General features: G+C 41.6%; 1 protein-coding gene across 40 annotated transcripts in view; it reads left to right on the top strand.

Annotated features, from left to right (window-relative positions):
- Positions 1 to 17037, top strand: part of LOC116052148 (neurexin-1a) — a 269327-nt gene that overhangs the window by 149172 nt on the left and 103118 nt on the right. For 2 of the 40 annotated variants that reach the window (XM_031302844.2, XM_031302837.2), the window contains exon 1: positions 8533 to 9610. The exons of 35 other annotated variants lie outside the window; for them this stretch is intronic. In XM_031302844.2, coding sequence (XP_031158704.1) covers positions 9364 to 9610 — 247 coding nt within the window. In that variant the 5' untranslated portion in view covers positions 8533 to 9363. Of the gene's footprint in view, positions 1 to 8532; positions 9611 to 9964; positions 10099 to 17037 lie in introns of those variants that run through there. 3 more of the 40 variants (XM_031302861.2, XM_031302853.2, XM_035992651.1) reach the window with 2 other exon arrangements.

Raw genomic sequence — 17037 nt, 5'->3', positions numbered from 1 at the left:
CGGTTTAAAAAAGAAAAAAAATCTCCGACAGGCAGAGACGCAACGCGAGTCGCATTCTACCAAGCACCACGTCTGAACAAACCCCACGTTTACCAGAACTCTAGTGGTTAATAAGTAAGTACTACAAACCGAAGTAAAAAAAAAACCTGAAGCTGAAAAAACCCTAAACGTTAACGGAAAAGACCCGCGAACCTGAGTGACTGAGGGAGAGACAGAGAGAGAGAGAGCTGTTCTGTGTGAGTGAGCAAAGCGGGACACAGCAACACAATACATCTGTATGTGTGTAGGGGAGGGGCCCTGTGACGACTAGCCTATCACAGAACGCAGACACAGTCAACTACCCAATGAGGATTTTTATTCAATCCGAGCACAGATATTGACTCGTATTTACTCGTATAATACCATAGACTGTATATAAGAATGGACCAACAGATCCCGTTGCTCTGGACGGAGACCAGTGAAGGCCGATAGAAGCACTTTTCTGGTGAGCGCCGAGCGTTACTGCGCAGCCTCCAACTGAGAGAGACGACGTAAATGTGCCGTGAGCAACCTGTCTGAAAGTTGTAAGTCTTCTGGTAGCTGTGCCAAGATAAATCTCAATCATTCCCAATCTTGCAGAGACGGAGAGGGTAGGTATATGTAAGGAGATAACATAGGCACAGGCTAATTATTGCTAACTAAAATGCTAGTTAACATTAGTAATTACACTTAAACAGCTAATGTGAGACGAAACTGCCTGCACGCTTCTCCTGTACTATACAGTAATTCCTCTACTGTGCGACAGTAAATCGCGTGGTTATGACACAATTGTTAGCCTATTTTTACAAAAACGTCTGCTACGGAGCCATAACGTGAGGTACAAGGTAATGGAGCCTTTTATACATTGTCGTGTTTCTTTAGAAATAAACAATGGACAAATAGAGTCTTTAAACGTTTCAGATGTAAAGTTATTCGCTGTCAAAGTGGCGCCAAAATGAATGGCAGTCAATGGAATGCTAACGGGGGGTGATCGCTTTGTAGCATTAAAATGGCGCCATAGGAGGTTCGCGGTCCGAGGAGAAGCTTACCCCCTTGTATAATACTCGTACTCGGCAAAAGTGCTTTATCTGTACCGGATACTCGTTTCAGCCGAGTATCCGGCTCAACTCTATTAAGTAGCCTGTGAATTAAACAGTTGATAGTGTGAAAGATGTGAAACATTATCCACATAAATGATCAAACCTTTATGGTGTATCAGCGGATATAATTGTTTTTTCATAGACAACGTTACAGACGTTTGCCAGTAAGTGAAGTGGAAACTTTATTTTGTAATGTTTGGTGAGTTTCAGCACTTTTCACTTAGAATTCGCCACGTTACAGAGGCAGACAAGACTTTGCAAACGGCCCGCGCATTTTCACGTCAAGTTAATTTTTATAAATCACACTGTGTGCGGGAAAACCAGTGTACGCAACGTTTATAATGAGGCCCCTGGAGAAGTAATTGAACACGCTTGATAGATAAACCTTTTCTACCCCTTTTTTCCAATAACACTGTTGATCTGATACACTACTGGACATGTGCTATGCTTGCACAGTCATGCTGTCTCACTCATTCACTCATGTGACACACTTTTCACCAATATTGCGTGATGTGCTTTAGGCTGCTGGCCATTCATATACCAAGACTTGCCTTAGACATGAGTGGCTCCGCATAACTTGTAAGAGTAAGCACTGGCGACTTCCTGCTTTGCTTTCCATTGGATTTTGTTGCATGCATTCGTTGTTATCACCATGGAAAATGCAAGCGGGTCTTTTGCAACTTTTCTTGGCTCCAGCAAAGTATTTGTGTAGTACGTATTTTGGGCTAAAGTAGTTTGGTTTTAAGGCTTAAGCACTCTTTACTGTAAAGCATCACCAATCTTTTTGCATCCACGTTTGGCCAATTACACTGACAAAACTACACACAACAACACATGTTGCATTGCCGAATCCCCATACTGCCATGCAGCTAAGCATGTCACCACCTGTGTCTACCCCTGGCAAGCTCCTAAAGTGTGTTGGTAGCAGGGTCTCCACTACGTCAACTTTTCAAAACCGTATTTACACTTTAAAGTAACTTTATTTTCTCTGCAGTCACTCTACAGGAATATTTTCTAAAGCTCCTCCTCTGTGCTTCCCGACCACGAGGCAGACGTTGTTCAGCTGCTCCTTTTTCACCTTGCTTCACTCCCACATGTCAGAATGTGGTCACATCAGCTGTGATTCTTTCACAGTAGCAGAACAGTTTCCCCAGCAGAGCTTTACCTTCCGTTTTTTACCTTTCGCAGCAGCAGCAGCATTACTTCTTCTCAATCTTCAACAGCATGCATTTCCAACAGAACGGCTATGAGTGTGATGCTTGTGTGAAGTACAACGTCTGCGTTGTGTGCCATAAAGGTGAATGCCACCAGAGACCATACAACCCACTTACACGTCTGTGAAAGTTATTCTCATTCACCTGACTCATGTTTCTTCAATGATTTCATGTAACTTGTAAGATTCAAACCAGCTTTAGGACTCAAAATTACAGAGTGATGGATCCTTGAAATGTATGACATCACATGTCATGTAGTTGAGTCACTTTAAAGTGCATTTTGAATGATGAACACTGAAAAAGAACAGTAGTAATAGTGCCCATTGATTAAGCTTTGTGTATAAAGAAGATGGTTTTGTTATACGACTATGTAGTAGTATGCCTTTATTTTTTAAACAGCTACTGTATATTGCTGATGAAATTGTTGAATTGCAAACCCGAACAAAATGAGTGTACTGTAGTATGCCTCTCCAAAGAGAGTATACTTTTTTCTTATTCCTTATTTTGAAGTTTTATTCCAAAAGGAATGAACTTCATTTGAAACGATGCAAGGCGTTTTTAATAAGAGCCAAAACGGTTTGTTTATAAATATTTTCACATTCTGAAAAAGACAATATTTTCCATTAAACCTCTTTGTTGTCCCAGTTAGCCGGAGCGTGGCAGAGTGGTTTATTAACAAAGGAGCTGTGGACTCCTGAAGGGAGACACAGTTCGTCCTTGACCTGTTCAGGATGAAGCGCTCTGAGAAGGGAACTGATCTACTTTGGATGGATTTCAGGAAAGACAGACTGACGGACACAGTGCCCCGGTGGCCCACTGCATCTTGGGAACTGTCAGAGGAGATAGAAAGAGAGCCTCCGGAAAGCTTCCAACTTGTGACCCCTATCTCTCTCTCACTGACAGTTAGGATTTGGTTTATGCATTTACAGACACATCATCATCACACAAGCTCACACCCACTTACTGACACACACGCAGGTACGTATGCGCACACACACACACACACACACACACACACACACACACACACACACACACACACACAAAACCTTTATTTGTACTTAGGAACAAGGATTTTTGAATGTTATTTCCTCTGCGCTTGATCCTAATGTGTATTTAAATGGATTTATGGAAATGAACACTATTGTGGCATCGTTTATGCATAAGGAGAAAAAAACACTGTTCCTCACATTAGCTAGATTCCAAAGCATCCTTTGCCAGCAGACACACAGCTCAATGTGCATTGAATGTTTATCTTCCATATACGTAGTTTAGGCCTGCTCCCTACTTTGTAATGGAAATAATGCTGTGTGCAGTATCTGTGTGTTGAAGCTAAACAAGAGCAGAGAAAACGGTATCATTATTTGACTATAACCATGTCAATGTACTTTTATGATGATAGTGTTGTGCAAAGTAAATTCTGCATTATGTTGAATATTTTGCAGTTACATTTTTAATTAATACTCTATTTATGTACAACACAAGAGAGTGCCACTCCCTAAAACCAACATGTCCAAATAGAAATGCTGCAGCATGTAAATACTTAAACCAAATAACTTATAACTTAACAGCATTAACAGTATCAAAAGTGTTTTTAAATGAGCTTTTTTTTTTAAAACTTAATTTAGTAGCTCCATTTAATACATTATAATGTTCAATGTCATTTGAGAACAAATTAGAGGATTAAAGGATGAATGAGAATTGATGTGGAGTTTTAGTTTTTTTGGTATGCTCTAAGTGAAAATGAAGTCATTCCTTTGCACCACCATGCAGTGTCATTTGTGGATTTGATTTTACAACACTAACTGCATTATTTCCTATTAGTGGGCTGTTTTATCAGCTTGAGTGGTGTTATTTATGTAGTCTTCACAGCTTGCATAATAAAAATGTGTAGCACACATCTCTATGCAGTGCATAAGGGCTGCTGCATGTAGCTGATTTCTCTTAGCCTAAAGTACATGCTTGTATGCTTTATTTCTTTAATATAACACTCACTGACTGTGTGACAGCAGCACGTGCATAAGAGACAGATATTCATAGAAAGAGCTAATCACTTAATGATGAGGGTAGTCATGGCTATGGTGATCATTTAAACCTTAAGCTACAGTGCTGTGCAGCACGAGAGCCAGTCAGAGATGCTGAAGTGCAGATGATTTGGAAACAAGCAAGTCAATGCCTTTTTGACCTGTGGAGTTTACCTTACCACACTTACTGATACAGCAGCATGATCTGACGGCCAGGCACCCTGATGTAATGTCCTCCGCTAACACAATCGGTATTGACACTCTGGCCACCCTCTGTGTTGAATTACTGTACAGCTTATGTGTATTGAGTGTTGACTCCCTGTATCTGTCTGTTCTTATCATGTCATATCTCGGGATGACTACGACGGCACTGTGTTTCTATTTCCATGCACTTGCACACATAAGCATCAGCTCGTCTGTCTCTCTCCGTAGCGATTGTGAAGCGTGTTTAGAGGAGTAATGACGTGTTTGATATTCTCAGAATACTCAGTTGTATAAAGAGCTCAGGTTTAACATTGTATGTCAGCAAAACATGCAGCATTAGTGTTTAATACCTACGTCTCTGTGACGAAAGGATGACGAATGTAATGTAGCTGTAACAGCTACTTTCATTGACTCTCTTGTGCGCATCAAAATAGACATTTGAATTGTGACCAATCGCAGTTGGTTGCTCTTCTTCTTCATTGCTGCTTTACTTCACAGGACGGATCAAATTTCTCTTGCATTTGATGCGATAAACATTTTACGAAGATCAGGTGAAAGGAATCTTTTTCTACCTTTTTATTACACCACACTCCCTACAGTATATTCTCCTTGCCAGTGTACAATATACCTCAGAGATATAGGCCTCCTAACGCTCTCGTTTGCAGGGACACGTATGTTGCACATAAGCACACAACAGGTATACCCAGTTCATGCATGGCTTGACCTGCATGCTTGATCAACTCTGAGCCAACAGTTGCATCTTATAGACTAAACTGCACCTGATTAGTAAACTGCTGTAATCCTGGACCTTTCGGCAGTTCACTAATTCTGTTAATTAAAATAACACGTCAGATGTATTTTCTTGTAATTGTTACAGTAAACATCGTAGTGGGTCTTTAGGAGGAGAAATATTGCTTTATAAGTGGCTGTCCCTCTCTAAAGGGTCTCTCCATGTGTGATGAAGTGTCGCCTGATGGCCCTTTAACTGATTTAAAGGCCATGCTCCAGTCTGGTCAGGCACTCTTAGACCACCCATCTGCTGCTCTCTTTCCACTATTCCTCCAGTCCTCTAAAAATCATCTCATCAGCACAGTGCACTGTGGTTGCAGTCTTTAAGTGAGTAACAGAGACTACTCATGTCTTTTTATTCTCTTTTGCTCTCCAAGGGACTATTACACCCAGGACCAATTTGTGCTCCCCTGACTCAGTTCGAGGGGAAGTCAGCCACACTTTCCAACCGATTTGTCCCTTCTTTTTTTTTTTTTTTTTTTTTTGCTTTTTAGGTAACTCTCAATGGCTTTACTTTGTGGTTTTTTCCCTTCAAAAGAAACAAAGAAAACAGAGAAATGTAGATCAAAAAGGGGAAATGTGCTCAAAGCATCACATGCATCAGAGACCTGTACAATCCTTTGGGTCTTAAATGGAAACAAAGAAGAGCTGTTTTTTTACTTTCTGTCAAAAAGACATCTCACTAACAGGAACACGAGTCAGAACACAATGGGGAATCGAAAAAGTTTAGTTGTGGAAGAGGATTTTCTCATTTTGTGGCCAACTCTCTACAATCATTTGGTTAAAGCAGATTAGATCTCCAACTGTGCTGAAATTAGTTTAGGTTTGTGGTCCCAGGTGTTTGCTTTTGTGCTGGCAAAGACATTTAGTTGTGAATGTTTTCCCTAAAGCTGTATGCATGGCCTCTGTTTTCCTTGCTTCTCTGGCTTCTTATAACTTCAGTAAGCCAATTTATCATGGACAATGATGACAATGATTGGCGCAAAGGGCAACCTGCTGAAGGCCTAGTGGTATTCTAGTAGAGGTGATGGGTCATAGGAATTGATCAAAATCAGAACGATGTATCAGATCACATGATTGTCTTTTAATGTTTGAATATCTAGAGTAATATGATTCAATTATAAGGCTTTTGGCAATAGTTATATTATTTAATCTTATTGAATGCCTTTGTTAAACTTAATATTTCAAACAAGCTGCTGTCTCTGGGATAAACCTAGAGCCGTTTTGTGCACTTTACAGTTCCGCCACTTGAGGGCACAAATGAACAAGTAACTAATGATAAACCTGATAAAGGTATCACCTCACTGCTGATGTCATTAACTTTAGTTGCTGCATACCAACACGGCATTTCCACTAAATACCCAGTGCAAACATTAAAAAAGTAAGTGCACACATTACACTTGTATATTAACCTGAATATTAAGCGTTGCAGTTCAAGATGTCATTTATTTGTTCTGTAAAGTTTGCTGTTGAGGACATAGTAAGTCAGGTTATTGTCCTTGGCAAGCAGCCCTGATAGATTGCCTTATTAGGTGTAATTATGCAGATTAGACTGCTGATAATTATAAAAGTGTAAACACATTCCTTTTCACCATTGCAAATGAGAACAGAGCAGTGGTTCCATGCTGCTGACTTTTTAGCACCAGGTGGCTGCACCAAGTTATTGAGATTTTACAAGGTAAGAACAGCACAGTTGCCTAATATGTGCAGCATCTGTTTGGTACAATCGCTTTTTGCTACTATTAAGGAACACAATACTAGATACAACAGAGAGAAATAAGAGATATCCTCATCTGTCCTCGAGCCAGATGGCAGATTATATTCATCTCACCGGTTATGTTCATAAAGTGTTTTTTTTCCCATATTCAAATTCAGATTACAGCAACCATGCTAAACGTTGAGCCCTTATTTCTAATGTATTTCTACTCAGTAAATGGATCAAGTGAAATGTTGATCATTAATGTTAATTGAGTTGGTTCTTCCTTTCCTGAAGGCGTCTTTCATTGTCTTCATGTGAACAGTCAAGTGAAAAAGAAAATGGGAAAGGACACATTATCTTCTGTATCATGCTTGCTAAGTTGGCTTTCTTTGGGCATAAATGCTTGTGGATTCCCTGTAAACTGAAGATCAGCTCAGCAGTGCTTACAGTTTGTTTGTTTTTCCTCCAGCTTAGAACACTGCATTTCTAAGGGGAGGATGTTGAATGGCCAGTGTGCAAACAGAAGCAGGCACACTGCAGCTGAGCTTTGTGCTCTCCAGTCCTGAACTCTGAACACTGAGCACACTTCCCAGCTGAACCAGATTGTGGTTATCAGCAGGGATATTATGTCCACATGTTTTCTACATTCCTGTAACCCACGCTGCACACTAAGTCTGCGATCAGCATTCCGTCTCTTGTGAGAAATGGTCTTTTATTAGCAGGCGATGCAGACTTGCCCAGATTCAGCACCCTCTCTGTGGACAGTGCTCAACTGCCAGCTCTGGCACTGTGCATGCTTTGTTTATGTGTGTGAGTGCACGTGTGTGTGTGTGTGTGTGTGTGTGTGTGTGTGTGTGTGTGTGTGTGTGTGTGAGAGGGACAGAGTTGCCTATGTGAGCTGCTGCAGCATCATCACTCTTCTAAAATCTTGCTCGCGACAGACTGCAGAGTCCAGTTAAGAACCTATAGAAAACAGTTTTCCTGGGCGATGGAGAGGCAAGGATTGGGTTGGACTGCTTGGCTTCAATTTTTTATATCCGCAGCACTATTATCATACAACTTCCCCAAATTCACAGAGAGGTTAAGAAAAGGTAGCCAAAGGAAAAGAGAGACTGGCAGTGGAAGAAGAGGAGGAATCTGAAGAGATGGCAGAACAGAACAGAAATTAATTCAGCCTGTCCTGCATTCACGTTTGCTTTCTTCTTTTATCTGCTCAGGAGTATCCACACAGGAGTGTGGATTGAAAACGACTGAACAGGGAGAGTCAGGGGAGGTTGTGAAAGGAATCTGGGCTGGGGGACATAGCTTCAGTTCCTGCTATTCTGCCTAAATAGGCTCTTCCTCTGTAATGCACTCAGGCTCCAGTGATTCGCTATGTGAATGCTGCCCATTTGCATAGCCACTCTCCCTCCTGCTTCCTGGCTGGCTGTTGAGGCTCCCCCTCCCTCTGTCCTCCTCCTCCTTCTCCTCCTCTCTCCCCTCTTCCTCTTGCGCACATCTTCTGGAACGGAGCTGCCGATGCTGCCTGTGTGTGAGTGTGTGTTCCTGCCCAGGGCTGCTCTCTCAGGTACTGTCGTTGCTATCACTTGGTAGAATTGAGAGCAGAGATCTCTAGATGGGAAACGGGTGCGCTACTTGGCACAACTTACAGGTGCAATCACGTTGTCTCCCGCTCGCTGCTGCAGCTGTCCGACACATGCAAATGAGACTTGGATTTAACTATGGTCCCATTCCTCTGGACATCCTTTGAGACCACTGGAGGAGGAAAAAGAGGGAAACTCAGAATGTCTGTCTCGATTTTCTGAAAAAAAAATCACTTTGCACAAGTGCTGTCAGTCTCTTCTGAAGTTGGCTTTCTTTCTTTTTCTACCTGGCATTGCATTTTTTGGAATATTAAGTTTTTGGTGGGAACATTTTCATTTTGTGAGGGCTTAACAGAAGGAGAAAAAGAGAAGGAGAAAAAGAGAAACTGGAATTGGAGCAAGCTGGGATTTCTCCATTGCTGTTTAAGGTTGCCCTAATTTCTTGAGTGAATGTTTTTGATTGTTTCTGTATGATGATTTATGATACCTCTTTACCTCCCTGGGTGCTGCTTCGGATTTCCTAACTCAGTGGGAACAGCGAAAGGCTTCTTTTTTTTTATCCCACAACCGACATTTTGTGTGGTGTCCCTTTTGCTTTTTTCCCTTCTTTCTCTGTGGATCTGTGTGAGTGTCTCTGGGCATAGTGAGATTTGGCAAGGTGAGAAGAATGGGGCTGTAAGGCTCACTGAAGTTCCACCTTGATCTGAAGCCTCATCTGGCCACTCAGGGAAGATGTTTGGAGGCTGGAGGACACAGTTTGCTCCCCCGAGCCCCGTAACAGAGCCCCTAAACCGGAATTCAGCTTCACTCACCCACCTGGCCTTGTGGATCACTGCCCTGGCCCTGGGCTTTGTGGCAGGGTCAGAACCAGGTGCTGTGGAGAGTCTCCACCACATTCACCTCTCCCATGGAAACAAGCGTCACCATATTGTGCCTATTGCTATCCACAGATCACCTGCATCCCTTAGAGCAGGGCACAGTAAGTATTTCCTTGTCTAACATCAGTACATTTTCTGAGTACAGTAACTTCTTTGAGCAGTTTTTATTTTATTTTCTACATTTAGCCATTGTCGTTAACTTTTCGCAATTGTCATTCAATCTTTTGTATATCTTGCCGAATCCTGAATATGACTTGATATTGTTTATTTCTATTTAAGATTCCCCTTCCCAAGACACATGGCGAGTCTAGCTTAGATCCATCCCCTTTTTTCCATCTCAGCAAAGTTCCCTCTGTCTCAGTATCTGAGATTAGCCATATCCCAATCTCCAGATGCTCCACTGTGTCCAGATTAGACAGGATTAGAACATTGTGGCGCTCAATGTTGCCCCTGGGTGATTGGAAGAGACAAAGATGTGTTGCCTCCAGCTCTGCAGGGCGTCGAGCCACTACTGGCCCCTGCCCAGCGTGGAGTGTGGATGAGGCCTCTTTACCCAGTGTGGCAAGAAGGTTCATGACACTGGCATTAGGTGAGGAAGAAAAAGGAAATAGGAAGAATCTCAACTATAAGGAATTATATAACCTCACCCCCAAGTGTTCATGGTAGACTGCAGTTTGCTCCTCTCAATACAGTATGTGTGAGACTGATTTTAGAAATACTGCAGTTTGTTTTTTCCCACTTCTTTGGCGGTACTTGTATTATTTGCTTTGTGAATATTACCTGCTGTTGTGAGCGAGGCTAATGTTTAAGATTGAGGCAGTGCCACACGTAGAAGACCAAAATACTCTTTCTTTAGTCATCATACTGCCCAGGCATTTTTGAGTGACGTAATCACTACTGGTGTAACACTGACGTAATGCTGAGGTCCCCTGGCTTCCATTAAGTAGACACTGCTTAATATTGTTTTACAAATCTTGACTGTGATGTTCTGGATTCTCTAATAATAAAGTTTACTAGTAAAGGCATTACATTGTGAGGGATAACACCATTGCAGAGCAGCACTGGCATTTTGAGGATGTTTTTATTGGACACAGGAGCAGCTCATAAACTAAACTGGAGCCCGGATCACTGGGCAGAGTTAGACCTGTACGAACAAGGGAGTCAGTGCTCCTCAGTGATGATGAGGGAGATGGGAGGTTTGCCGGCATACTGAGACCACAAGAGAGGCAATTAGGCCACTCTGCCGTGACCTGTCTGGAGCAGACAACGCTCAGCTCGCCTCCTGCTTTCCGTCAGGACCCCGGGGGCATGTGGTGCTTTCAGGCACATTCCGCGACTTAATATCATAGTTAGCGTTAATGCTCCACTGTGCTGTTATTATGAGAGAACTTGCAGGAGGCAAAGTAACGCTTTCTCAGTAACATAACATTTTTGGTTGATCAGTGCACGGAGGGTGCATAAATGCAAAATGGATAGACATGCTTTCAACATGGTACCTGGCTCCAGGACAAAGCCTGCTGTTGTAAAAGCCCCAGTGCTATTGTCTTAGCTGTGGTAAAATTGGTTTGATTTTCATGGGGCTTGTTCACTACATGGGGTGTCTCTTAACTGCAGCAATTAAACTTGCATAGCTCAATTTCTTCAGTCTAATTTGTGAATGCAAGAGCCTCAGGTTTGATTCTATATTTTTTAGAGTATCTTTTTTTTTTTTTGCTTTGTATTTATAATGTATGTGTATTAAACAGAAAGTAGCCTTATGCTATCTTCAATTGTTCTCACTGTCTCTCTGGCCCCACCCCTCTTGCTGCTAGCTGTTGGTGTCAATGTTAAAATCTAATCCTATTTGCAATACTTATGTAACTCTACCTGCCTTTCTGCATTATTGTCACAATGCATTTTGAGTTGTCTCAAGTGATTAGACCAAACAAAGCTAATAAAGTGCTGACAGTTAGTTCTATATGCAAATTGCCTCCATTTAATGAAAATGCACTTTTTTCACTTAAAGTAATACGTAGCTCAATTTAGTAACTCTGGCTGCCCCGATGGTGGGCTATCCATTTTGCCAAATATTCTCCAAGACACAAGCACACAATTCCTGTAAGTAATTTCATAGGAAAACACACATTACTCCCTATATATATATGTATATATATCAGCATACTGTAAGAGAACCATGCTTTGTTTCCTTTTTATTGAACTTGTATGTCTGTCATTGATTTATGTGGAAAGAAGTAGAAAATTACCATGGTCAGGATGTATGAAATTGAGTTGGAGTGTGATGCATTGTTTGTTTAGGGCTAGCAGTAATGAGCTTCAGACAGGATCAAGTCTAAGGAGCAGACATACCATTTATCATGAACAAACTCCCAGAGGTGATATTCTTCTTTCCCAGATATGGACCGATACTCGAGATGCTGGATTAACTGGAACTAGGTTATCATATTTTCTTTACCTGCTGTTCTTATTCATTAAGAAGGATAGATGAGATGATCTGATCAATAGGACATGTGTTTTGGACTTTAAGATTTAACTGAATCTCCAGTGGTTAATGGGAAAGTAGACTTTTTGTAGAAGATGGTGATCTGCAATTCCCACTGTCTGAGCCAAATATACAGTATCTTCCACGTATCTCACCCCCGCCCCCAAATACCTGCTCTGTCAACGTCTGCACAAACGGCTTTTGTATTTGAGGTTTGATCAAAGTCGGCGAAGCAATTTAAGTGATTATAATCCATTTTAAAGCTCTCACCTTCAGAGCTAATAGTTGCATGGATTAGAGACAGTACTCGTCTGTGCTAGCCCTGCTGCAGAGATGAACGGGGGAAGAGAAGGACAGAGGGAAGAAATGAAAGAAGATAGAGAATGAAGAACAACGGAGATGGAGAAAGTGAAAGAAAAGGAAGAGAGCGAAAGAACAGTGAGGGAGAAGCGCGAGAAAGTGGATGGTCTCTGATGTCGCCTTGCTGCCGGTGTGTGTTGTGGGCTTGTATAATATAATTACTCCCATGTCTCTGAGCTGATGTCATTCTGCGATAGTGTGAGGATGACAGTATCTCTGCTTCTGTGAGGCAGTGGGGATGATAGCTGCCCTGATAAGGATCTGAGTACATGTTCCTCTGCTCTAGAGGGAGCAGAAGCAGTTATTGACCCACGAATGAAAGACTGCAGTCTTTTAATTCTCCTCCCTCTATGATGTGTGAGAACACAAACACCCTCTTTTTATTTGTGTGTGCTTTGGGTCTTTAACCTACTTGCATCTTATGATAATCACTTGCCTGCTCTCTTCTTCTTTTCCATCCTTCCTACTCTCTGCACTTCATCTCTTCCCGACCACTCTGCCTAACCCCCCCAGCACCCTGGTTGGTGCACAGAGTCCATCCAAGCAGACAGAGTGGACAGCCTTTTGTGCCTGCAGTGGTCTGTGTGGTTTCAGTGGTGACCAGGCTATGGTTGGCATGAAGGGAAATGAGACCTGACTTTGCGTGCGGTGGGCAGCGAGGGGTCAGCTGAGTAATGTGTTGGGTTTTGGATTAGAGACTTGGGAGACACAGAGGGAGAGAGAGAGAGAGAAAAAGAGCCCCCCCTCCCTCTTTTGACTCAACATACATAGGTCTGGGATGAGTTTGAGTCAGGGAGCGCTTTAACCATAAGGGACTCGGTGAATCACCATCAACAGCGTTGTCTTGTCTGCTGTCTCCCTCTTTCTTGTTCATCCCATCCGTCTGTCTGTTTACACTTCCCAGCTTTTCTTTTTCAAGGCATTTTCTTTACAATTACCTCAATTAATAAGTTGTCCGGTGAATGTTTGTTTCTAGTGTTACTTCCGTGTGACTAACAAGTGTTATAGAGAAAATGCGTAATTTTGCACATAAATGAAGGAAACCTCCATCATACAGAAAACTGCACCATTTTCCAATTTACAATGTTGATTTCACACACAGCTGTTAACCCTGCAAAATGCAATGTCATTTTGTAATGGGGTAATGCCACGGTAACACTTACAGACTGCACCAGATGAATAACAATCATTTGATTATACGAAACAATGATTCTTATGGAGGGAATTTGTTTTAACAGCAGGATACCTAAAAACAAGAGAGTGACAGATATAGTAATGTACTGTATAGCAAAAGGACAATCATATTTGAATTGGCCAGCAGATCAAATAAAATGCATAGAAGGCTAAAATAGTGAGAATTAAAATAAAATAATGAGAGGAATACTAGAAAGATCTTACGTGAAGGAATGCATTTTAAATAGTTGGTAAAATAGGATTGTTTCCACATTGACTATTTAAATGTTTGAGCCGCAGCTGGATTTGTGCATGCTAACATTAACCGTACGGAAGACAGGAAGCATGAAGGAGTGATGCATTTGTAGTGCAAGTCAACGTGTTAAAGATGCTAATTAAAGAGCTTAAATAGTTCATTCTGATTGACTCTGTAAATTCCTCATCATTTACCATGGGAATGGCACATGCAAGGGGGAAGAAAAAAAGATAAATTGAAATAAATAAAGTGGAGATCAAGTATGCAAAAAGCCAATTTTTAAAAAATCTAATCTGAAGTAAGTTCCGTCACCCTGGAGAAGCCTCATTCTGTGTCACCATAATGAGGGAGCAGCTAGCTCTGTGCCAGTCAAGCCTGTATATACACACACTTGTGCACATTCACTCACAAATGCACACAAGCATCCTGCACACACCAAGACCAACACTTTCCCAAATCATCTTGAATCTCTTTAATCACTTTGAATTATTGTCACAAGGGTGTGAATGGGGGTAGTGAAAATGATATGCAAATGTACACATGGAAAAGTGTCATTTATATAGTGTAACATATAATTGGTTAGTTCAAATTTAAAATGGGTCATAAAGAAAAATATGTACTTGGAAGGTGTAAAATTATAATTGTCCAGACGTACAGTAGTTCCAAGAGTACAGTTATAACTCTCCTTACTGCTGGACTAATTGGTTCTGGGAAAAGTCATAGGAGAAAAAAAAGATGGTGGGTGAAATCTTTCAGCCTTTACAGCCTGATAACCCCAACCACAGGGGAGGCCGGAGAGGATGGGTTTCTCTGGCAGCCAGCTTGCAGAAGACGGAAAATATATGATTGCCATTGATCATCAGATCGATAATCAGCCTCTACTTAAATATCACAAATCTGTTTTGGGAGAAAACAAAAAAACTCCATCATTGAGCTTGTCTACGTGTGTGGTATGATTGACAGTGTTCTAATTATTCTTAGTTTACAAATCATTACCTAACAACTTTAATATCATGTGTTAGATTAATGATGAACATAAAGGGTTTAAAAAATGAATGGCTGACCTGTTACAATAGAAGGCCTCAATAAGAACCAACCATGTCATAACTATTCTTTTTTTGCAATTTACAATTGCTCACCTGCAGCAGGGTGGCAACAGAAAGAAAGATGTGCCCTAATCCACTCTAATAGGATTGTGTGGGATTTCACCTTCCTCATTGCTCCTTCCATCTCTTAGTGCCACAGGCCTGCTGGCATGGGCTGATAAAAACACGCCTGCCTAACACCTAAGTGCAAGCTAATATTAGCATATATTTTGCAACATAATGTAGAAATATAATGCATACCCACGCACATTTCGTTTTTTTCTGTTATATATTTATTTGTTGGTTGATACATTGCATCAGTGGGAGATAAAGATAACACATCTCTCTTATTGTGTTCCAGCATTGCCTGAAGAGAAGGGGGAGACAGAGCTGTATATAAATCGCAAAGGCAGTAGTTGTGCTGCACGACAAAACCCCCTCTCATACACCTAGGTACATCAGCACATGCAGGGTTTATTTTTGCTGAATTTTCTCCATATTCATGTTATTGTATCATTTCTATACGAGATGTAGCTAATTAAATAATATATCACCACTCGGTAGAGGCTTACTTACAAAGTGAGGCTACTCGGCAATAGGCAAAGCAGATGTTTAATCCTACAATTAAGGCCAAGGCATGCTTGCTGTCTCCTGGGTACAGCTTACAAAGACAGTAAAAACAAAGCAGTGTCATGCAGGGACGACATGGCACTGTAGCGAGGGAAATAGGCTTGTTTTCTTGTATAACATGAAAACGTATAGAACACATTTTATCCACATATTGGTGTTCTAATACATGTAATCTCATGTTACTTGCTACTTCCATTTGCTAATGTATGTAAAATGAAGTCCATACATATTGCGCAGTGCATTGTATGTACCATTTTTAACAGTGTCTGCCTGTGTTTGAAGTGTTGTTTATGCTCAGCTTTTGAGCTACCTACTGCACATATGCATCACCTTGAGCTAAACAGTGATTTGTTAAAGAAAAGGGACAGTGGAGGGGGCTTTACCTGATATTTTCCTTTTAATGTAGAGGTAGAGATGCAGATGTATTAAATCATTTCAAAGAAAACTCCTGCAGCACAAGCATTTTGTAATTGTGCAGGCCTAGTATAGACTGCTATATCATTTGCTTTTATGAATAGTGTTAACATAGGAGTATCCTCAATAAAGAACAGTAGCTCTGTCTGATCCTAAAGCAGCTTCTTTGTGAGAGCAGTATTTGTGCTGATGCAGGTTGGGCTGCATATAGTGATGGGCGGCCAGTTGTCTCTAGTCTCAGATCAGAGCTCTGGCCCTGGACTGTTTTCTGCCTCACTTCCATTTTGTAATTATCCTCCACACTTGTCTTTTTCAGTAATTAGAACTGCAGTCATACTCCGCATCTGTTGGCTCCCTAATAGAGAAGACAACAGCTTCTAGAGACCATTTGGATGCTATGATGTTTGAAACATAGAAAGACTGAAACTAAATAATGCACTTATGTCTGATGCCGCGCAATCAGTCAAAGAGGCTTTTAACCGCGAATGAAAAAGAAGAGAATCGACTGATGCTTGATTTTATTTAAGTCTGACTTTGATATGTGTGTTCGCTGGCACGCAAATTAAACACTGGATGCTGAAAAATCTCATCAACAAATTGCTGGCAAACAAAATGGCTGACCTGAATTGAGAGAAAGGGAGCATTGAGTCTGAGGAGCAAATGAGGCAAGTGATGATGAGAGAGTAAATTTGAAGCTGTCGATACTGTGGGACACCTCTATCAGAGCCAAGGCTGTTGGCTGTGGAGGCAGATATGCAGCTGGTCAGGGTAACAAAGGGCCCGTTTGGTGTATTGCTCCATTAAGACACTGGGTCTTGTCAGCTCTGCCTGGATGGGCCATTCTGCTCCACAAGGCATGGGTTCATGTATCACTTAGGGCTTAGGGGAAGTGAGCATGGTATAGGAGGGGGCAGAAGGGTGTGAGTGACACTGGTCGACTGAGCATTCATGGCATTATGTTACTAGCCCAGGGGGCAGAACTTTACCTCAACCATGAATTGATGGGCCCCTGCCATGAAGAGCGAGGGTGTTTGGTATGGCTACCCGGGGGCTCCTTCATGATGAGGTGAAGGCTTATCTCTTCAGAGCAGTGTGAGGATAAAATATGGCGAAGTACTGCAACAGTGTGAT

Source organism: Sander lucioperca, chromosome 15 (assembly GCF_008315115.2).
Source record: "Sander lucioperca isolate FBNREF2018 chromosome 15, SLUC_FBN_1.2, whole genome shotgun sequence".
NCBI lineage: Eukaryota > Metazoa > Chordata > Actinopteri > Perciformes > Percidae > Sander > Sander lucioperca.
Note: the sequence above shows the minus strand (reverse complement) of the source record. Positions and strands in the feature narration are given on the sequence as shown.